The sequence below is a fragment of the Oncorhynchus mykiss genome, chromosome 11 (genome assembly GCF_057628025.1).
Source record: "Oncorhynchus mykiss isolate SJ-2025 chromosome 11, ASM5762802v1, whole genome shotgun sequence".
In the NCBI taxonomy this organism is placed as follows: Eukaryota; Metazoa; Chordata; class Actinopteri; order Salmoniformes; family Salmonidae; genus Oncorhynchus; species Oncorhynchus mykiss.
In genome coordinates, this window is record NC_143032.1 from 74,575,719 (window position 1) to 74,600,121 (window position 24,403).

Genomic DNA, 24,403 nt, shown 5'->3' on the forward strand with positions numbered 1-24,403 from the left:
GCCTCATTAATTCTCCTAACCTCCCATGTTAATTATCATAACCTTTCTAACCTGCTTAGCTAAAATGCTACAAGGAAGCAGCCACGCAAAACAGTCTTGAGTGGCAACCAATCTGCCCAATTAGCTGTTCCGTCAGTGGTGGAAAAAGTACACAATTGTCATACTTGAGTAAAAGTAAATATACCTACCTTAATACAAAATGACTCAAATAAAAGTCAGCCAGTGAAACATTACTTGAGTAAGAGTATACAAGTATCTGATTTTAAATGTACTTAAGTACAGTGGTGAAAAAAAAGTACTCAATTGTCATACTTCAGTAAAAATACATGCTAAACATCAATTTCTTTATATTAAGCAAACCAGATGGCAAAATGTTCTTGCTTTTAAATTTACCGACAGAAAAAGGGATCACTCCAAAACTCAAGACATAATTTTCAAACATGGTATTTGTGTTTAGTGAGTCCGCCAGATCGGAGGCAGTAGGGATGACAATGTGTTATATTGATATGGGTGTGAATTGGCCAATATTGCTGTCCTTCCTGAGTATTCCAAATACTTTTAGGGTGTGTATGGGATTATAAAGTACATATTTTCCATAGGAATGTAGTGAAGTAAAAGTTCTCAAACATAAATAATAAAGTACAGATACCCCAAAAAACGACTTAAGTAGTACTTCAAAGTATTTTTACTGAAGTACTTTTCACCACTGGTTTCTATACACACACTTGTGTTGATCCTACCCGTTACTTTACAACGCCCACTTTCAGACACTCCATCTATGTAGTTAACCCAGAGAGGAAGAGACGAAGGGAGAGGTGTTACTCCGCCCAAAATCTGTTCACAAAAATAATTGAAGAATTTGTGTGTCAAATTTGAATTTGTGTGTCAAATACCTGCCCTCTCATTTGCTAGTATGGTCCCACCACAGGAGGTTGGTGGCACTTAAATCGGGGAGAACGGGCTCCTGGTAATGGCTGGAGCGGAATAAATGGAATGGTATAATAGAATGGAATAGAAGCCATTCCATTCGCTCAGTTCAAGCAATGCCTTCCATCTTTGAGGACGTAGTTACATTTTTTAGAGTGGTCATTTGACTATCTTGTCAATATAATAGAACATCTTTGGTTACTCATACAAGAGAGGAAGAGGCGAAGGGAAAGGGAAACAGGACCCAAAATCTGTCTTCTCCAGCAGGTGTCTTCTCCAGCACGTTTAACATTTTTAAAAAGCCCGCTCACCAAGTGAAGAGTTTTGGTATGGATGTCATCAGTGTCGAATTTGGTCAAAAAAATATGTAATGGCTGATTTGCTACGTGAGGATTATTTGATCAAATATACATTTCGTAATCCTTAGTTTGTTACGAGTGTACTGATATTATAAGACGGACACGTGACAGCCCGGCAACGTTGTGCCTGTTCTTCACGAGTATCTGCCCTCTCATTAGCTAGAATGGTCCCACCTGATCTTGCCTCCTCCCGACTGCTTTCCATTTTTGATTACATTTATTTTCATTGTTAGAGTGGCCACTTGAGTATCTGGTCAATATAATGGATAATCTGTGCCCATACCTGTTTGAATGTCACGCGCACAAAATTAGACCTTTGTTTACCTAGACGTTACTGCCCCCCTGTGGACATCTCTAGGTAGTTTGATAATGTAGTCAATGTTTATATATTGACTATGTATTGCACTTGCGCTAAAAATATCAAATGTAAATGTTGAATCATTCATTTTTATTACGCTCGTGACACAACCAAATTAAAATCTGAAGTAATTTGCCTAAAAACGTTACTTTATTCTAACCCTAATGTAAAATACAGTAACATTAACTTGATAATTGATACTCTGCAGAAAGCCAAACATATTTGTGTTTATTTAAAAGTTAGGCTATGTAATCATTAGGTATGACAGACGAAATCGGCATGGTTGTACAGTAACATACAGGCAAGGCGGAGGCGTAAAGGATTAGGTCTCCAGTATACTACATCGCTGTATTAGCTGATGTTGGGTCGGGTTATTAAGGGAGCTAGAGAGGGGCATTTAGAGACGTGTTCACGACAGAGGCATCACCATGGCACCACTCGGACTAAAAGCCATTGTGGGAGAAAGTAAGAATATTTATTTGCATTTAACGATCAACCACCGATATGTAGGCTAGCACTGTGTACTGCGTGTAGACTATTTTATTTTTGACAGTAGGCTATTCTAAAAGTAATTTAGGCTACTTTAGGCTAATTTATTTGAATTACTATTTTATTTATATATCTATTTGTAAATCAAACATTATTTAAGTACATTCTTTTGCCAAAAACTTCTTGAGAAGTAGACATATTGAAAGTAAAATATAGTGCGTCCTGCATCCGATACGATTGCACAACGTGCGTAAAGGCGCTCAGTTCTCCTATCTTTCCTAGTTCATCTGGTGGTCCCATTTATTATATTTCTCTACTGGATAGCACACTAATTGAAAGTCAATTGAAACACCAATGCAAAGAATGTATCAAAAGTCATTATATCTTTGCAAGGATCCACACTGACCCACAGCTTATTTTATCCTGTCTGCCAGTAGGTTACAGACTGGCATGTTGGTGGTCTTGGCTCTTCTGTTAACCTTCTGAGACACAATCATTGTGGTCGTCTGGCTCAGAGAGACAGGAGAAGTGTAATAATGCATCCCAAATGGCACCCTATTCCCTATATAGTGCACTTGACCAGAGTCCTATGTGCCCATATTGTCCCTGGTCAAAAGTAGTGCATTATACAGGGAATAGGGAACCATTTGAGAGGCAGACAATATCTTACATTCCCAAGCTTCTTGTGAGTTTGTGTTGTTGCTGACTGACAAGTTTATGGGGCATTGGGGCAATTCCCCCTAGCTAAACCAGTTGGTTAATTGGATAGTGAATTAATTAAATGATAGATGGACAGGTTGCCTCTATAACCCTCAACCCATGTTCAAAACAACATTGTTTGAAAATCATATCAAAACCTAATTTTATTGGTCGCATACACATATTTAAAAGATGTTATTGGGGGTGTAGCGAAATGTTTGTATGCCTAGCTCCAATGAAACATAGGCCTATTTCTGTTTTTTGGTAAGCTTTTGGTTTGTAGAATATATAGTCATGGGCGTTGTTACGTCACATCCTGTGGGACAGAAAGAGCCCAGAAAAAGCAGCCCAGTTCTGTGGCGTAAGAGGATTGAAAGAGATTAAGCCTTGTGATTGCTGTGTGTCCCTCTCACTGACTCACTCCAGTAGATAGATAGGACAGCTTTTTAATTATATATTTGAAGCTCATACCCCCTCCCTCTACTACCCTCAACGTCAGCAAAACAAAGAAACTGATCGCGCACTATAGGAAACGGATGGCCGAGCACGTTCCCATCCACATCGGTGGCTGTAGTGGAGAGGGTTCAAGAGAGCTTCAAGTTCCACAGTGTCCCCATCACTGAGGAATTAACATGGTCCACACACACTAACACTGTCGTGAAGAAGGCACAACACCGGCTCTTCCCACTCAGGAGCCTGAAAAGATATGGCATGGGCCCTCAGGTCCTCAAAAAGTTCTACAGCTGCACAATTGAGAGCATCTTGACTGGCTGCATCACCGCTTGGTACGGCAACTGCTTGGCATCTGACCGCAAGGTGTTACACAGGGTAGTGCGTACGGCCCAGTACATCACTGGGACCAAGCTTCCTGCCATCCAGGACCTACAGTACCAGTCAAAAGTTTTAGAACCTTTTCATTCAAGATTTTTTCTTTATTCTTACTATTTTCTACATTGTAAAATAATAGTGAAGACGTCAAAACTATGAAATAACATATGGAATCATGGAGTAACCAAAATAGTGTTAAACAAATCAAAATACATTTTATATTTTATATTCTTCAAAGTAGCCACCCTTTGCCTTGATAACAGCTTTGCACACTCTTGACATTCTCTCAACCAGCTTCAACTGGAATGCTTTCCAACAATGTTGAAGGAGTTCCCACATATGCTGAGCACTTGGCTGCTTTTCCTTCACTCTGTGGAGTAACTCATGCAAAACCATCTCAATCGGGTTGAGGTCGGGTGATTGTGGAGGCCAGGTCATCTGATGCAGCTCTCCATCACTCTCCTTCTTGGTCAAATAGCCCTTACACAACCTGGAGGTGTGTTGGGTCATTGTCCTGTTGAAAAACAAATGATAGTCCTACTAAACGCAAACCAGATGGGATGGCGTATTTCTGAGGCTGGTAACTCGAGTGAACTTATCCTCTCTGCAGCAGAGGTAACTCTGGGTCTTCCTGTGGCAGTCCTCATGAGAGCTAGTTTCATCATAGCGCTTGTCACGTCCTGACCGTAGTTCCTTTTTTATGTCCCTATTTTAGTTTGGTCAGGGCGTGACTTGGGGTGGGCATTCTATGTTTTGTTCTGTGTGTTATATTTCTATGTGTTTGGCCAGGTATGGTTCACAATCAGAGGCAGCTGTAAATCGTTGTCTCTGATTGAGAACCATACTTAGGCAGCCTGTTCTCCCACTATCGGTTGTTATTTTCTGTTTAGTGTTTTTGTTGCACCTTACAGAACTGTTCGTTTGTCGGTTTGTTGTTTTTGTTTAGTATTCATCTTTATTAAAATTATTATGAATAGGTACCACGCTGCACTTTGGTCCTCTTCTCCTTCTCCCGACGACAATCTTTACAGAACTACCCACCACGAAAGACCAAGCAGCGTGGTGAAAGGGAATCCTGGACAGGTGAGCAGCGCTAGCTGGAGAATGAGACAACCTGGGAGGAGATAGAGAGGTGGTCGGTCGACCCAGAGAGAGTGCCGGAGCCCGCCTGGGATTCCCTAGAACAGTGCGAGGAGGGATACCGGAGAATGGAGTTGGCGACACAAACAAGGCAGCACGAGAGGCACGGGGAGATTGGCGGAGTCAGGCGACAGACCTGAGCCAACTCCCCGTGCTTACCAGAAGAAGCGCAGTACTGGTCAGGCACCGTGTTATGTGGTCAAGCACACGGTGTCGCCAGTACGCGCTCATCAATCAAATTTATTTTATATAGCCCTTCGTACATCAGCTGATATCTCAAAGTGCTGTACAGAAACCCAGCCTAAAACCCCAAACAGCAAGCAATGCAGGTGAAGAAGCACGGTGGCTAGGAAAAACTCCCTAGAAAGGCCAAAACCTAGGAAGAAACCTAGAGAGGAACCAGGCTATGTGGGGTGGCCAGTCCTCTTCTGGCTGTGCCGGGTGGAGATTATAACAAAACATGGTCAAGATGTTCAAATGTTCATAAATGACCAGCATGGTCGAATAATAATAAGGCAGAATAGTTGAAACTGGAGCAGCAGCACAGTCAGGTGGACTGGGGACAGCAAGGAGTCATCATGTCAGGTATTCCTGGGGCATGGTCCTAGGGCTCAGGTCCTCCGAGAGAGAGAAAGAAAGAGAGAATTAGAGAGAGCATATGTGGGATGGCCAGTCCTCTTCTGGCTGTGCCGGGTGGAGATTATAACAGAACATGGCCAAGATGTTCAAATGTTCATAAATGATCAGCATGGTCGAATAATAATAAGGCAGAACAGTTGAAACTGGAGCAGCAGCACAGCCAGGTGGACTGGGGACAGCAAGGAGTCATCATGTCAGGTAGTCCTGGGGCATGGTCCTAGGGCTCAGGTCCTCCGAGAGAGAGAAAGAGAGAAGGAGAGAATTAGAGAACGCACACTTAGATTCACACAGGACACCGAATAGGACAGGAGAAGTACTCCAGATATAACAAACTGACCCTAGCCCCCCGACACATAAACTACTGCAGCATAAATACTGGAGGCTGAGACAGGAGGGGTCAGGAGACACTGTGGCCCACTCCGAGGACACCCCCGGACAGGGCCAAACAGGAAGGATATAACCCCACCCACTTTGCCAAAGCACAGCCCCCACACCACTAGAGGGATATCTTCAACCACCAACTTACCATCCTGAGACAAGGCTGAGTATAGCCCACAAAGACCTCCGCCACGGCACAACTTAAGGGGGGGGGGGGGGGGGGGGCGCCAACCCAGACAGGATGACCACATCAGTGACTCAACCCACTCAGGTGACGCACCTCCTCCAGGGACGGCATGAGAGAGCCCCAGTAAAGCCAGTGACTCAGCCCCTGTAATAGGGTTAGAGGCAGAGAATCCCAGTGGAAAGAGGGGAACCGGCCAGGCAGAGACAGCAAGGGTGGTTCGTTGCTCCAGAGCCTTTCCGTTCACCCTCCCACTCCTGGGCCAGACTACACTCAATCATATGACCCACTGAAGAGATGAGTCTTCAGTAGAGACTTAAAGGTTGAGACCGAGTTTGCGTCTCTGACATGGGTAGGCAGACCGTTCCATAAAAATGGAGCTCTATAGGAGAAAGCCCTGCCTCCAGCTGTTTGCTTAAAAATTCTAGGGACAATTAGGAGGCCTGCGTCTTGTGACCGTAGCGTACGTGTAGGTATGTACGGCAGGACCAAATCAGAGAGATAGATAGGAGCAAGCCCATGTAATGCTTTGTAGGTTAGCAGTAAAACCTTGAAATCAGCCCTTGCTTTGACAGGAAGCCAGTGTAGAGAGGCTAGCACTGGAGTAATATGATCAAATTTTTTGGTTCTAGTCAGGATTCTAGCAGCCGTATTTAGCACTAACTGAAGTTTATTTAGTGCTTTATCCGGGTAGCCGGAAAGTAGAGCATTGCAGTAGTCTAACCTGGAAGTGACAAAAGCATGGATTAATTTTTCTGCATCATTTTTGGACAGAAAGTTCCTGATTTTTGCAATGTTACGTAGATGGAAAAAAGCTGTCCTTGAAATGGTCTTGATATGTTCTTCAAAAGAGAGATCAGGGTCCAGAGTAACGCCGAGGTCCTTCACAGTTTTATTTGAGACGACTGTACAACCATTAAGATTAATTGTCAGATTCAACAGAAGATCTCTTTGTTTCTTGGGACCTAGAACAAGCATCTCTGTTTTGTCCGAGTTTAAAAGTAGAAAGTTTGCAGCCATCCACTTCCTTATGTCTGAAACACATTCTTCTAGCAAGGGCAATTTTGGGGCTTCACCATGTTTAATTGAAATGTACAGCTGTGTGTCATCTGCATAGCAGTGAAAGTTAACATTATGTTTTCGAATAACATCCCCAAGAGGTAAAATATATAGTGAAAACAATAGTGGTCCTAAAACGGAACCTTGAGGAACACCGAAATTTACAGTTGATTTGTCAGAGGACAGACCATTCACAGAGACAAACTGATATCTTTCCGACAGATAAGATCTAAACCAGGCCAGAACTTGTCCGTGTAGACCAATTTGGGTTTCCAATCTCTCCAAAAGAATGTGGTGATCGATGGTATCAAAAGCAGCACTAAGGTCTAGGAGCACGAGGACAGATGCAGAGCCTCGGTCCGATGCCATTAAAATGTCATTTACCACCTTCACAAGTGCCGTCTCAGTGCTATGATGGGGTCTAAAACCAGACTGAAGCATTTCGTATACATTGTTTGTCTTCAGGAAGGCAGTGAGTTGTTGCGCAACAGCCTTTTCTAAAATTTTTGAGAGGAATGGAAGATTCGATATAGGCCGATAGTTTTTTATATTTTCTGGGTCAAGGTTTGGCTTTTTCAAGAGAGGCTTTATTACTGCCACTTTTAGTGAGTTTGGTACACATCCGGTGGATAGAGAGCCGTTTATTATGTTCAACATAGTAGGGCCAAGCACAGGAAGCAGCTCTTTCAGTAGTTTAGTTGGAATAGGGTCCAGTATGCAGCTTGAAGGTTTAGAGGCCATGATTATTTTCATCATTGTGTCAAGAGATATAGTACTAAAACACTTGAGTGTCTCTCTTGATCCTAGGTCCTGGCAGAGTTGTGCAGACTCAGGACAACTGAGCTTTGAAGGAATACGCAGATTTAAGGAAGAGTCCGTAATTTGCTTTCTAATAATCATAATCTTTTCCTCAAAGAAGTTCATGAATTTATCACTGCTAAAGTGAAAGTCATCCTCTCTTGGGGAATGCTGCTTTTTAGTTAGCTTTGCGACAGTATCAAAAAGGAATTTCGGATTGTTCTTATTTTCCTCAATTAAGTTAGAAAAATAGGATGATCGAGCAGCAGTAAGGGCTCTTCGGTACTGCACAGTACTGTCTTTCCAAGCTAGTCGGAAGACTTCCAGTTTGGTGTGGCGCCATTTCCGTTCCAATTTTCTGGAAGCTTGCTTCAGAGCTCGGGTATTTTCTGTGTACCAGGGAGCTAGTTTCTTATGAGAAATGTTTTTAGTTTTTAGGGGTGCAACTGCATCTAGGGTATTGCGCAAGGTTAAGTTGAGTTCCTCAGTTAGGTGGTTAACTGATTTTTGTCCTCTGGCGTCCTTGGGTAGGCAGAAGGAGTCTGGAAGGACATCAAGGAATCTTTGTGTTGTCTGTGAATTTATAGCACGACTTTTGATGATCCTTGGTTGGGGTCTGAGCAGATTATTTGTTGCAATTGCAAACGTAATAAAATGGTGGTCCGATAGTCCAGGATTATGAGGAAAAACATTAAGATCCACAACATTTATTCCATGGGACAAAACTAGGTCCAGCGTATGACTGTGACAGTGAGTGGGTCCAGAGACATGTTGGACAAAACCCACTGAGTCGATGATGGCTCCGAAAGCCTTTTGGAGTGGGTCTGTGGACTTTTCCATGTGAATATTAAAGTCACCAAAGATTAGAATATTATCCGCTATGACTACAAGGTCCGATAGGAATTCAGGGAACTCAGTGAGGAACGCTGTAGCTCATAGTCCCTTTGCGCTATAGGCCAGCCCCCCTCAAGTGCCATGCGAGAGTGGGCATCCAGCCAGCGCATATTGTGCCAGTTCAGCGTGTTTGGTCTCCGGTACGCCGTTTCGGCCCAGAGTATCCTGCGCCGGCGCTGGGTGCTGTGTCTCCGGGGCACTGGGAGGGGGCAATTTGCCCTATGCCTGCGCTCCGCCCATGCGGGCGAATGTGGGCATTGAGCCTAAGGGAGAGGTGCGAGTGGTATGCACCAGATCTCCAGTGCTCCCCCACAGCCCGGTTCAACCTGTGCCTGCACTCTGGAGGGTCCGGGCTAAAGTGGTCATCCAGCCTGGAGGAGTGGTGCCAAGGCTGCGCACCAGAGTGCCAGTGCTCCCCCACAGCCCGGTCCATCCGGTGCCTCCTCCACGCACCAGGCCTCCTGTAGGTCTCCCCAGCCTGGTGGGTCCTGTGGCAGGCTGTCTCTCCGTCTCCTCCCTCCAGGTTCTCCGTTCTGTCCAGCACTTCCAGAGACGCCTGCCGGAGCCGCCCGTCAGTCAGGAGCTGCCGGAGCTGCACTTCACTCCGGAGCTGACGGAGCCGCCCTTCACTCCGGAGCTGCCAGAGCCGCCCTTCACTCCGGAGCTGCCAGAGCCGCCCTTCACTCCGGAGCTGCCGGAGCCTCCTGTCTATTCGGACGGGAGACTCTAGCGGCTCAGGACAGACGGGAGACTCTGGCGGCTCAGGACAGACGGGAGACTCTGGCGGCTCAGGACAGACGGGAGACTCTGGCGGCTCAGGACAGACGGGAGACTCTGGCGGCTCAGGACAGACGAGGCTCACTGTAGGCCTGGTGCATGGTGTCGGCACTGGTGTTACTGGGCCGAGGACACGCACCTCAGGGCGAGTGCAGGGAGGAGGAACAGGGAGAACTGGACTCTGGCGACGCACAGGAAGCCCGGTGCGGGTGGCTGCCACCGGAGTGCTGGTGCGTGGAGATGGCACCGGATAGACCGGACCGAGAAGGCACACTGGAGATCTGGAGCACTGAACATACCCAACCGTACCTGGTTGAATGCTCCCCGTAGCCAGGCCAGTGCAGTGAGGTGGAATAGCCCGCACTGGGCTGTGCAGGCGAACCGGGGACACCATGCGTAAGGCTGGTGCCATGTATTCCGGCCTGAGGAGACGCACTGGAGACCAGATGCGTAGAGCCGGCTTCATGGCACCTGGCTCGATGCCCACTCTAGCCCAGCCGATACGAGGAGCTGGAATGTACCGCACCGGGCTATGCATACGCACCGGGGACACCGTGGCTCCACCGCATAACACGGTGCCGGCCCGGTACAACGCCCTCTCTCTCCACGGTAAGCACGGGGAGCTGGCGCAGGTCTCCTACCTGACTTCGCCACGCTCCCTGTGTGCCCTCCCCCAATAAATCTTTGGGGCTGCCACTCGGGCTTCCAGCCACGCCGCTGTGCTGCCTCCAGCTCTGCTTTGCGATGGCGATATTCCCCTGGCTGTGCCCAGGGTCCTTTGCCGTCCAGAATCTCCTCCCAAGTCCAGAAGTCCTTTGATTGCTGCTGCTGTCCGTTACCACGCTGCTTGGTCCATTGTTGGTGGGTTATTCTGTCACGATCGTCGTATGGAGTAGACCAAAGCGCAGCGTGGTTAGAATACATTCTTCTTTATTTAATGAAGAACACGAAGAACACTTAAACAAAAGCAACAAAACAAATAAGACGACCGTGACCGCTATACAAACAATGTGCATACGTGCAACATAACATAGACAATAACCCACGAAATACCCAAAGAAGATGGCTGCCTAAATATGGTTTCCAATCAGAGACAACGATAAACACCTGCCTCTAATTGAGAACCAATCTAGGCAACTATAGACCAACATAAACACCTAGATGAAAGCAACCCCATAAATCTACAAAAAACCCTAGACAGTACAAACACCCTAGAATAAGACAAAAACACACATATCACCCATGTCACACCCTGACCTAACCAAAATAATAAAGAAAACAAAGAATACTAAGGTCAGGGGGTGACACCAGTCCCCCAAGTTATAGACTGTTCTCTCTGCTACCACACCAAAAAACCCTTAACAGCTTCTACCCCCGAGCCATAAGACTGCTGAAAAATGTATCTAATGGCTACCAGGACTATTTACATTAGTAAATTGACTCAGTACCTGTACCCACTGTATTTAGCCTCATTATTGTTATTGCATTTTCTTGTGTTACTTATTGATTGTATGTTATTTTTGACTTTAGTTTATTTAGTAAATATTTTCTTAACTCTATTTCTTGAACTGCATTGTTGTTTAAGGGCTTGTAAGTAAGCATTTCACGGTAAGCTGAAACGCCTGTTGTATTCGGTGTATGTGACAAATACAATTTGATTAGAACATACATCAGGATCATCTGGCCCTCTCAGCTCTGTCTGGAAAAGATTGTTATGTAAGGTGTTCAGGAAATTAAGAACATGGGCAGTGTTGTATGGTCCAAGGGTGGCATGGCGGTGGAGGAACCCATTGTGGCTCATAGCTGCGCTTATGATGACATTTCCTCCGCGCTGGCCAGGTATCTCAATGATGGCTCGTTTACCAATGATATTCCTTCCTCTCCTCCTCCACTTAATTCAATTGAATCCAGCCTCATCTATGAATAGGATTTTTTGGTGGATGGGAATTGCATCCAACTTACAAGCATTTCGCTACACTCGCATTAACATCTGCTAACCATGTGTATGTGACAAATAAAATTTGATTTGATTTGATGATTCTCTGAAATTACAGCAAATAATGTAATTGCTGTGTAGTGAAGTTCACTGGCAACATCAATGAGTCTCTAATATTTCCACAGTGTAATAATAATAACTTTACTTGCACATATTCATACCATTCACCCTTCACTCTGGGAATTCCTTTCAAATGGGACTGTAGATGTGCTTCATCCGGAGATGGTGTTTCTTAAGAATGCAGGCTATGGTTGAAAAGCTCACTCTGACGTTATGGAAGATGGCAGGGTTTTCAATCATCTGTTGTTAGATATCCTACAGTCTTATGGCATTATGTTTAACTACCATTTGCACAATGGAAGCCTCCTGTTGGTCTGTAACTAGACATGTTCCATGTGGTGGCCGTCTTTCAGTTCTACAAAAACCAAATAGCATACAGTACAGTAAACACTACAGTTATACAGTACACAAGATAAACATGTTACAAAGTAGTATAGCTCCCATATACTGTATACAGTAATACATGAAACATTGGCTTTGTTTCCCCTTACAGTATATATTTTTAATTTATGGTCTTTACTGTGCTTTTGTTGTACCACTGTCAAGTAGTAAAAGTAATAGAGGTCCAATGTCTGCAGTACGTACCTATTCTCATTTTGGAATGTCCGGATGATGGATGCTATGGTGAAGTGGCTCAGATTGTGCTGCACTCTCTGCCCAGCCTCTCTCGAGGTCAAACCATGGTGGACCACATGGTCCAAACATTAGATGATGAGGGGAGGGAACGTTCTCTAAAGTTGCGGGAACGTTTGCTGTTAGTTGGGATATGTGTCCCAAATGGCACCCTATTCCCTAGGTCCCGGTCAAGAGTAGCACAGTTTAAAGGTAATAGGGTTCCATTTGGGATGCAACAACAGTCTTCCAGAGTGTTCCAAGGGGTGCAATTCCAAAACTCCACACAGATGGAATTCAAGTGTTACACTGTATGACATGCCTACTTCAAACCCCTCCGAGGAGTCCATTAAATGCCAACAATGACTGTGTCCTCACCGCTAACACCGTCTGTCACCAGAATTCACGAGAAAAAAATATCTGACATCCATTTTTTAATCTGAAACATTATGCTTAGATGCCCAGGCTTTGCTAATGTTGTTCCAATAGTTGAGTCAGTGAAACCTCGCGAGACTTACTGTATATGACAAGGGGAAATAGCCTACGATGCTTTTATCACAAAAAAAAGTTTACTGTGCAAACTGAAGTGTGCTAATCAATGATTTCTCCCTTTACAGAGATTATGAATGACGTCATCAAGAAGGTACACAAGAAGGGAGAATGGAAGGTATGGGCAGCTTTTACAGTGCCTTCAGAAAGTATACTGAACAAAAATATAAACGCAACATGCAACAATTTCAAAGAGTTTACTGAGTTACAGTTAATGTAAGGAAATCAGTCAATTGAAATAAATAAATTAGGCCCTAATCTATGAATTTTACATGACTGGGCAAGGGTGGATCCATGGGTGGCTCTGACTCCCAATCAGGTGGGCCTATGCCCACCCATGGATCCACTGGGAAGCCAGGCCCAGCCAATCAGAATGTTGTTTTCCAACAAAAGGGATTTATTACAGACAGAAATACACCCCAGCACCCCTTCAGATAATCCCGCCAGTGAAGAAGCCAGATGTGGAGGTCCTGGGCTGGCATGGTTAAATGTGGTCTACGGTTGTGAGCCGGTTGGACGTATGTATTATGGGGATCCATAATAAATACAAATACTGCCAAATTCTCTAAATTGACGTTGGAGGCAGCTTACTGTAGAGAAAATAACATTACATTCTCTGGCAGCAGCTCTGGTGGACATTCCTGCAGTCAGGATGCCAATTGCACGCTCCCTCAACTTGAGACATCTGTGGTATTGCGTTGACAAAGCTGCACATTTTAGAGTGTCTTTTTATTGTCCCCAGCACAAGGTGCACCTGTGTAATGATCATGCTGTTTAATCAGCTTCTTGATATGCCACACCTGTTAGGTGTATGGATTATTTTGGTAAAGGAGAAATGCTTATTAACAAGGATGTAAACAAATTTGTGCTCAACATTTTAAATAAATAAGCTTTTTGCGGGTATGGATAATTTCTGGGATCTTTTATTTCAGCTCATGAAACATGGGACCAACACTACATGTTGCGTTTTATATTTTTGTTCAGTATATATTAATACTTTCTGAAGGCACTGCATATCAATGATTATAAATGACTGTGTCTTGGTTATGAATGACTGTGTCTTGGTTATGAATGACTGCATCTTGTTTATGAATGACTGTGTCTTGGTTATGAATGACTGTGTCTTGGTTATGAATGACTGCGTCTTGTTTATGAATGACTGTGTCTTGTTTATGAATGACTGTGTCTTGGTTATGAATGACTGTGTCTTGGTTATGAATGACTGTGTCTTGTTTATGAATGACTGTGTCTTGGTTATGAATGACTGTGTCTTGTTTATGAATGACTGTCTTGGTTATGAATGACTGCGTCTTGGTTATGAATGACTGCGTCTTGTTTATGAATGACTGTCTTGGTTATGAATGACTGTGTCTTGTTTATGAATGGCTGCGTCTTTGTTATGAATGACTGTCTTGGTTATGAATGACTGTGTCTTGGTTATGAATGACTGCGTCTTGTTTATGAATGACTGTCTTGGTTATGAATGACCGTGTGTTGTTTATGAATGGCTGCGTCTTTGTTATGAATGACTGTGTCTTGGCTATGAATGACTGTGTCTTGTTTATGAATGACTGTGTCTTGGTTATGAATGACTGTGTCTTAGCTATGAATGCCTGCGTATTGGTTATGAATGACTCTCTGATAGTACATGATAGCGCTGGACTGCGCCCAAATGGCACCCTATTCCCTACGTAGCGTACTGCTTTTGACTAGAGCCCTTGACGCACTGTGACCTCTGACCTGTGTCCTCCCTGCCCTGCCCTGTCCCAGGTGCTGGTCGTAGACAAGCTGAGCATGAGGATGATGTCATCCTGCTGTAAGATGACAGATATCATGTCAGAGGGCATCACCAGTGAGTACCACTCTGTCAATGTCCCACATATACTCACTTCCTGTTCATCATCACTTCAAGGTGATACACCATGTTTTTTATTTGCATTGTTATTTCAGAAAATTTCAATAATATATCTGCAGTAATAATGGAATGAATCTTTTCACAGTGTAACTTACCCACCAGAGATTGGCTGTGATATTCTCTTATTGATTTCTCCCACCAGAAAGTTTATTTGAATTTGTGGCTGTCTTATCTAGTGGCCAATGTCCTGGTTGCAAAAAGTATTTACTGTTCGCTCAATTTCAGTTTATGTTAGAAAACAAGCACTGAATAGTGTAGGGAATCATTGTACCATCTAAATCGCTGTGAAACTAACAAAACTTTTTTTTTACAACTGTTTGAGGCTGGTGGACCAAAACAGAAAGTAAATGGCTCAAGTGCGAGTCTCTGCTACGTTACGGATAAATTGGATGTAGGGGATACATTTTAGGTGTACCACCTTCAATTGACTAACTGAATGACTGTGCTTTTCTGTCTTCTCCTGTCCAGTTGTTGAAGACATCGGAAAGAAACGGGAGCCTCTCCCCAGCATGGAGGCCATCTACTTAATAACTCCCAATGATGAGGTATGGGAGCCATTTGGTAGATGCTTTGATCCAAAGCATTTTACTGTGGTACATTTATACATGAACATATGGGTGGCTCCAGTGGGATATGAAACCCACAGCTCTGGAGTTGGAAACACCATGCTCTACCATCTAAGCCACACATGTAACGATTCTCTTCTTGTGAAGTAGAGGCGGACCAAAACGCAGCGTGGTGGTTGTTCATTGTAATTTAATGAAGACACTATACATGAACAAACTAACGAAAACAAGAAACGTGAGAACTCAAAACAGCCCTATCTGGTGCAAACACAAAGACAGGAACAATCACCCACAAACACACAGTGAAACCCAGGCTACCTAAATATGGTTCCCAATCAGAGACAATGACGAACACCTGCCTCTGATTGAGAACCATATCAGGCCGAACATAGAACTAGACAAACTAGACATGAAACATAGAATGCCCACTCAGATCACACCCTGACCAACCACAACATAGAAATATACAAAGTAAACTATGGTCAGGGTGTGACAACACAGGACCACAGACGTTTTGCTTTCTATGGTAAGATTCTAATGATGTTGCCAACCGTTCCTTCTCCCCAGACTGTGGAGGCACTCATAGATGACTTCAGAGACCCTCGGTCGCCCAGATACAGAGGAGCTCACGTCTTCTTCACTGACAGTGAGTAATATTAGAGAGACCCGGGACGACGACGTACCATATGCTGTATATGTCAATTAGAGTATGGAGCAGTCTGACCGCCTGCTGGAGTACTGGGAACGGACTAGCAGATGAAACGACAGTCAACTCCTCTTTGACACCATACCAACACTCAACCTTCCACAGTAGAGTATATTGATTTCTATCTATTTCCCTTTTTCATATTTTAATTAATACTTTTGTCCCCCCTCCCTCACAGCAATCCCAGATTCATTGTTTAATTTGTTGACGAAATCCCGCGCGTCCAAAGCCATGAAGACCTTGACTGAGATCCACATCGCCTTTCTGCCCTATGAGTCTCAGGTCAGAACCTGTCTGTCTGTCTCTGTCTGTCTGTCTGTCTGTCTGTCTGTCTGTCTGTCTGTCTGTCTGTCTGCCCTATGAGTCTCAGGTGAGAACCTGTCTGTCTGTCTGTCTGTCCTATGAGTCTCAGGTCAGAACTGTCTGTCTGCCCTTCTGTCTGTCTGTCTGTCTGTCTGTCTGTCTGTCTGTCTGTCTGTCTGTCTGTCCTATGAGTCTCAGGTCAGAACTGTCTGTCTGTCTGTCTGCCCTTCTGCCCTTCTGTCTGTCTGTCTGTCTGTCTGTCTGTCTGTCTGTCTGTCTGTCTGTCTGTCTGTCTGTCTGTCCTATGAGTCTCAGGTCAGAACTGTCTGTCTGTCTGTCTGCCCTTCTGTCTGTCTGTCTGTCTGTCTGTCTGTCTGTCTGTCTGTCCTATGAGTCTCAGGTCAGAACTGTCTGTCTGCCCGTCTGTCTGTCTGTCTGTCTGTCTGTCTGTCTGCCCTATGAGTCTCAGGTCAGAACTGTCTGTCTGTCTGCCCTTCTGTCTGTCTGTCTGCCCTTCTGTCTGTCTGTCTGTCTGTCTGTCTGTCTGTCTGTCCGTCCGTCCGTCCTATGAGTCTCAGGTCAGAACTGTCTGTCTGCCCTTCTGCCCTTCTGTCTGTCTGTCTGTCTGTCTGTCTGTCTGTCTGTCGAGGGAGAGGGAGAGGGAGAGGGAGAGGAGGAGGAAGCACAATTGGAGAGGGGGAGGAATAATCGAAGAGAAGGGGAGGAGTAGAGGAGGGATTGCTGAATGAGCTGGGGTTGTCTCCTCTCCTCTCTCTCCTGATGGAATGTTCCAGAGCAGAGCGGAGTGGCTAAAAGGGAGGCCTCCCTCCCTTCTGGAAAGGCTCTAATCCCTCACCTCATTGGCTGATGTAGCAACATACTGGCCAGTAGCCAATGGGGGGTGAAGTAGGGTTGTGTGACAAGGGGAAGTTGTTTGCACACTAAATGGGCGATCAACAGATGGGCTCAACCATGTAGAGGTGCCAGTGACAGTGGTGGTGCGTGGGGAAAGAGAGAGCCTGCCTGACATTATGGGGCAAGTAGAGGAAATGGGAAAGGATGGAGGAGCAGAATTAGGAAGCGAAATAGGCAGTGTCAGATTGAAAATAAACTGTCATTTATGTCATAATGGTGCATTTGGGAAATCCCTCCTACGAAAATAATGAAAGATGTCGCATCTGCTCCTACAGCACTGTACTGTGTTGTCAGTCATTAGGGCAGCACTCAGCGTAATGAAAGAGGATTATATTACCCCCCCCCCCCCCCCCCCCCCCCCTCACACTGCTACTGTGCCACCTGCACGACCGACCCTGCATGCCCACTGGATAGGGTTGCAAAATTCTGTTAATTTCCACCAAATTCCCGGTTGTAGGATTCATGGATATCTTGCTCATTCCATCCTGATTACAGGAATATTCCAAATATTTTCGGAAAGTGACCGTAATATTTGGAGTCTAGGCCGGGCAACTGTAAAGGACTTTGTGACAAATATTGATGTAAAAAGAGCCTAATAAAATACATTTCATTAATTATTTCTCTGTGTGTATGTAGCAGTGGAGGCTGCTGAGGGGCGAACGGCTCATAATAATGGCCGGAACAGAGCTAATGGAATGGCATCAAACACATGAAAACCATGTGTTTGATGTATTTGATACCATTCCACTGATTCCGCTCCAGTCATTACCCCGAGCCCGTTCTTTCCATTTAAGGTGCCACCAACCTCCTGTGGTATGTATGTCTATTCCCTCTTATCTGTCTTATGTCTGTGTGTCTAGGTGTTTTCCCTGGACAAGACAGATGCCTTCCAGGACTTCTACAGCCCCTACAAGGCTGACATTAAGCACAACATGTTGGAGCGCTGTGCTGAGCAGATCGCCACTCTCTGCAATACCCTGAAGGAATACCCTGGCGTCAGATACAGAGGGTGAGAGAGAGAGAGGGAGAGATGAAGCACTGTCAGTCACTAGGCTTTCTATTGCACTGATACACAGCGTTTAACTCCTAAATCAAATCAAATTTATTTATATAGCCCTTCGTACATCAGCTGATATCTCAAAGTGCTGTACAGAAACCCAGCCTAAAACCCCAAACAGCAAGCAATGCAGGTGTAGAAGCACGGTGGCTAGGAAAAACTCCCTAGAAAGGCCAAAACCTAGGAAGAAACCTAGAGAGGAACCAGGCTATGTGGGGTGGCCAGTCCTCTTCTGGCTGTGCCGGGTGGAGATTATAACAGAACATGGCCAAGATGTTCAAATGTTCATAAATGACCAGCATGGTCAAATAATAATAAGGCAGAACAGTTGAAACTGGAGCAGCAGCACGGTCAGGTGGACTGGGGACAGCAAGGAGTCATCATGTCAGGTAGTCCTAGGGCATGGTCCTAAGGCTCAGGTCAGTTGAAACTGGAGCAGCAGCACGGCCAGGTGGACTGGGGACAGCAAGGAGTCATCATGTCAGGTAGTCCTGGGGCATGGTCCTAGGGCTCAGGTCCTCCGAGAGAGAGAAAGAAAGAGAGAAGGAGAGAATTAGAGAACGCACACTTAGATTCACACAGGACACCGAATAGGACAGGAGAAGTACTCCAGATATAACAAACTGACCCTAGCCCCCCGACACATAAACTACTGCAGCACAAATACTGGAGGCTGAAACAGGAGGGGTCAGGAGACACTGTGGCCCCATCCGAGGACACCCCCGGACAGGGCCAAACAGGAAGGATATAACCCCACCCACTTTGCCAAAGCACAGCCCCCACACCACTAGAGGGATAACTCCTATCGTGTCTAACACCTGTATAGACTGTTGTCTGTTGGAAAGCTAAGAGCCTGTCTGTTGTCTACTTGACTCAGGGACTATAAAGACTGTACCACTCTGGCTCAGCTCCTGCAGGACAAGCTGGACGGCTACAAGGCAGACAACCCCACCATGGGAGAGGTGAGGCAGGAGAGCAGACAACCAGGTTAGGAGTAAATTCAATTTAAATTCCAGTCAATTCAGATAGTAAACACAGTTCCACATTTTCCTCATTGAAAAACATTGGAGAGAATTAGTCTTGTAATTTCAGTGTGCTCCCTGAATTGACTGGAATTGAAATGGAATTGACCTCAACCCTAAAGCCAACCAACCATAATGATTTCACTGGGACAGGGCCTTACAAAACACACTGAGCCAGTGAATGGTAAAAACAGCAGGTCGTGTTAGCGATCCCCTGCTGGGTGTCAACTAACGGTGGCCATTCAACATATAGAAATGATGTCCGATGTTCAGGTTCGAGGCGATAGGATAGCCACCAGCTGGTTTTAGCCTTTCGCCAGCATGGTGTGTTTTGTCCTTTAGGTTACATTGAAACACGTCATTACGTAAAACCAATGTAGCACGCACAGGCAAAATAATGGAATAGTAGAATCTACAGTTGTTGGAACATTTTGGAGGTTATGTATGAAACTGTAATAGTGTAGTTGAATCATAATGTAAACACATACTGTACCACTGGCACATGGAACAGTGGAACGGTTCAGTTGGTAGAGCATGGCGTTTGCAACGCCAGGGTTGTGGGTTCGATTCCTGCGGGCCCCACATACGTAAGATGGGTACACGCATGACTGTAAGTCGCTTTGGATCAAAGCATCTGCTCAATGGCATATATTATATTATAGAAACATATTATTATAAACCTCATTGTCCAGCCTTTTGTCTTTGTCAGTTTATATTTCCCCTCTTTCTCTCCTCCCTGCTTAGGGTCCGGACAAGTCTCGCTCCCAGCTCTTGATTCTGGACCGAGGCTTTGACCCGGTCTCTCCCATCCTCCATGAACTCACCCTCCAAGCCATGGGCTATGACCTGCTGGGCATCGAGAACGACGTCTACAAGTAAACACACACACACAGGCACACAGGCACAGCCTAGCAAGGGGTTCATGGCACCACAAAATGAAATAGAACATATAGGATCTCTTTCTCCATGTGAACAATAGGATCTATATGGAACAATATGATCTCTATGTGAACAATAGGATCTATATGGAACAATAGGATCTCTGTGTAAATAATAGGATCTCTATGTGAACAATAGCATCTCTATCTCTATGTGAACAATAGCATCTCTATCTCTATGTGAACGATAGGATCTCTATGTGAACAATAGCATCTCTATCTCTATGTGAACAATAGCATCTCTATCTCTATGTGAACAATAGGATCTCTGTGAACAATAGGATCTCTATGTGAACAATAGGATCTATATCCATATGTGAACAATAGGATCTCTATTTCTATGTGAACAATAGGATCTCTATGTGAACAATAGGATCTATATGGAACAATAGGATCTCTATGTGAACAATAGGATCTATGGATCTATATGGACAATAGGATCTATATCCATATGTGAACAATAGGATCTATGGATCTATATGGACAATATGATCTATATCCATATGTGAACAATAGGATCTATGGATCTATATGGACAATAGGATCTATATCCATATGCGAACAATAGGATCTATGGATCTATATGGACAATAGGATCTATATCCATATGTGAACAATAGGATCTCTATCTCTATGTGAACAATATAATCTCTATCTCTATGTGAACAATAGGATCTCTATCTCTATGTGAACAATAGGACATATATGGAATAATAGGATCTCTATGTGAACAATAGGATCTATGGATCTATATAGACAATAGGATCTCCATCTCTATGTGAACAATAGGATCTCTATCTCTATGTGAACAATAGGATCTCTATCTCTATGTGGACATATATGGAATAATAGGATATATATCCATATGTGAACAATATGATCTCTATCTCTATGTGAACAATATGACATGTATGGAATAATAGGATCTATATCTCTATGTAAACAATATGATATATATGGACAATAGGATCTCTGTTAACAATAGGATCTATATCTATGTGAACAATAGGATCTATATGGACAATAGGATCTCTGTTAACAATATGATCTATATCTATGTGAACAATAGGGTCTATATCTCTATGTGAACAATAGGATCTATATCTCTATGTGAACAATAGGATCTCTATCCCTATGTGAACAATATGGTCTATATCTCTATGTGAACAATAGGATCTATATCTCTATGTGAACAATATGATATATATGGAATAATATGATCTCTATGTGAACAATATGATCTATGGATCTATATGGACAATAGGATCTATATCCATATGTGAACAATAGGATCTATGGATCTATATTGACAATAGGATCTATATCCATATGTGAACAATAGGATCTCTATCTCTATGTGAACAATAGGACATATATGGAATAATAGGATCTCTATGTGAACAATAGGATCTATGGATCTATATGGACAATAGAATCTCCATCTCTATGTGAACAATAGGATCTCTATCTCTATGTGAACAATATGATCTCTATCTCTATGTGAACAATAGGACATGTATGGAATAATAGGATCTATATCTCTATGTGAACAATATGATCTATATGGACAATAGGATCTCTGTTAACAATAGGATCGATATCTATGTGAACAATAGGATCTATATGGACAATAGGATCTCTGTTAACAATATGATCTATATCTATGTGAACAATAGGGTCTATATCTCTATGTGAACAATAGGATCTCTTTCTCTATGTGAACAATAGGATCTATATGGACAATAGGACCTCTGTGAACAATATGATCTATATCTCTATGTGAACAATAGGATCTCTATCTCTATGTGAACAATAGGATCTCTATCTACATGTGAACAATAGGATATATATGGAACAATAGGATCTTTATCCATATGTGAACAATAAGATATCTGTCTCTATGTGAACAATAGGATCTCTATGTGAACAAGAGGATCTAAATGTGAACACTAGGATATATATGTGAACAATAGTGAACAATGTGAACTATCCATACATTAGGTGATTTAAAGGATATCGATCCCTAAGTGAAATAAATTATATCTATGCCTGGCAGCATATCTTTAGGTCCATCTCTTATTTTGTTAGGAAGTCATCCTATCCTGTAGTTTTTTGTTTGGTTTGAATTCTAAATCAACATTTGAGCATATCTGTTTGCTGTTATGGACTGCTCTCTCTCACCACTCTCTCTCTCTCTTTCTCATCGCTCTCTCTCACCACTCTCTCTCTCTCTCACCTCTCTCTCGCTTTCTCTCATGTCTCTCTCTCAAAACATCTCTCTCTGATATCTCTCTCTCATTTCTTTTTCCCTCACCTTTCTGTGTGTGTGTGTGTGTGTGTGTGTGTGTGTGTGTGTGTGTGTGTGTGTGTGTGTGTGTCAGGTATGACACCAGCGGGATGGGGGAGGTCAAGGAGAAGGCGGTGTTGCTGGATGAGGACGATGATCTGTGGATGAGTCTCAGACACAAGCACATTGCAGAAGTCACCACGTGAGTCTCTAACAAATACAAATAGGATGCTCCCTTGGTACACACACACAGACACACACACATATATATCTCTCTTTCCCTCACCTTTCTGTGTGTGTGTGTCATATATATATATATATATATATATATATATATACATACATATATATATACATATATACAAAGATAACGAGAAAGCACACAGACACAAGCGTGCATCATTCTTTAATTAATCTATCGCTCTCACAATCTCTTTCTCGCCCTCTCCCCCCACCCCTCCCTCCCTCTCTTTCGCACATACATTCAAACAGGGCTGTGACCCGTTCTCTGAAAGAATTCTCATCCACCAAAAAGATGAACACAGGAGAGAAGGTACTGTACTCTAATTTCAGTCTGTATTAGTCCTACAGTACTGCATTATTGACTTGAGATGAGTCCTTTACCCCCTGTATTGTATTGGCTGCTGTGTGTATCTAACAGTGATGTGCTGTTCTGGGTTTGTTTCAGACCACAATGAAAGACTTGGCTCAGATGCTGAAGAAGATGCCCCAGTATCAGAAAGAGCTGAGCAAGGTAAGTGTGTCTTAAGAGTGTGTTGATGCATGTCCTGTCACAGAATACATTGTAGACAACTAAAAAAGAAAGAAAAGACGCAGTGAAAGTTAACATTATGTTTTCGAATGACATCACCCAAGAGGTAAAATATATAGTGAAAACAATAGTGGTCCTAAAACGGCACCTTGAGGAACACCGAAATTTACAGTTGATTTGTCAGAGGACAAGCCATTCACAGAGACAAACTGATATCTTTCCGACAGATAAGATCTAAACCAGGCCAGAACTTGTCCGTGTAGACCAATTTGGGTTTCAATCTCTCCAAAAGAATGTGGTAATCGATGGTATCAAAAGCAGCACTAAGGTCTAGGAGCATGAGGACAGATATATCAACTGTTCCCCCAGGCAGCTGTCACGTATATCAACTGTTCCCCCAGGCAGCTGTGATGTATATCAACTGTTCCCTCAGGCAGCTGTGACGTATATCAACTGTTCCCCCAGGCAGCTGTGATGTATATCAACTGTTCCCTCAGGCAGCTGTGACGTATATCAACTGTTCCCCCAGGCAGCTGTGATGTATATCAACTGTTCCCCCAGGCAGCTGTGATGTATATCAACTGTTCCCCCAGGCAGCTGTGATGTATATCAACTGTTCCCCTAGGCAGCTGTGATGTATATCAACTGTTCCCCCAGGCAGCTGTGATGTATATCAACTGTTCCCCCAGGCAGCTGTGACGTATATCCACTGTTCCCTCAGGCAGCTGTGATGTATATCAACTGTTCCGTCAGGCAGCTGTGGTGTATATCACGCACGGCTACTATACACAATGATACTATACGCACTGCTACTATATGCATTGCTACTATACGCACGGCTACTATACACAATGATACTATACGCACGGCTACTATACACAATGATACTATACGCACGGCTACTATACACAATGATGCTATACGCACGGCTACTATACACAATGATACTATACGCACGGCTACTATACGCAATGATACTATACGCACTGATACTATACACAATGATACTATACACAATGGTACTATACACACTGATACTATACACAATGATACTATACACAATGATACTATACTATACGCATGGCTGCTTTAAGCTCTGATACTATACACACTGATACTATAAGCACTGATACTATACACACTAATACTAATACTATACTATACACACTGATACTA

At 43.8% G+C, this 24,403-nt stretch overlaps 1 protein-coding gene across 2 annotated transcripts in view; it reads left to right on the forward strand.

The window, feature by feature from the left end:
* The first annotated feature begins 1,976 nt into the window (after positions 1–1,976).
* Positions 1,977–24,403, forward strand: part of LOC110535108 (syntaxin-binding protein 1) — a 50,399-nt gene continuing 27,972 nt past the window's right edge. For both annotated transcript variants that reach the window (XM_090191115.1, XM_090191114.1), the window contains exons 1-12: positions 1,977–2,109; positions 12,815–12,864; positions 14,517–14,598; positions 15,130–15,206; positions 15,795–15,873; positions 16,112–16,215; positions 18,012–18,160; positions 19,086–19,170; positions 19,975–20,105; positions 22,550–22,657; positions 22,948–23,008; positions 23,144–23,209. In XM_090191115.1, the coding sequence (XP_090047241.1) occupies positions 2,073–2,109; positions 12,815–12,864; positions 14,517–14,598; positions 15,130–15,206; positions 15,795–15,873; positions 16,112–16,215; positions 18,012–18,160; positions 19,086–19,170; positions 19,975–20,105; positions 22,550–22,657; positions 22,948–23,008; positions 23,144–23,209 (1,029 nt within the window). In that variant the 5' untranslated portion in view covers positions 1,977–2,072. The remainder of the gene's footprint in view (positions 2,110–12,814; positions 12,865–14,516; positions 14,599–15,129; positions 15,207–15,794; positions 15,874–16,111; positions 16,216–18,011; positions 18,161–19,085; positions 19,171–19,974; positions 20,106–22,549; positions 22,658–22,947; positions 23,009–23,143; positions 23,210–24,403) is intronic.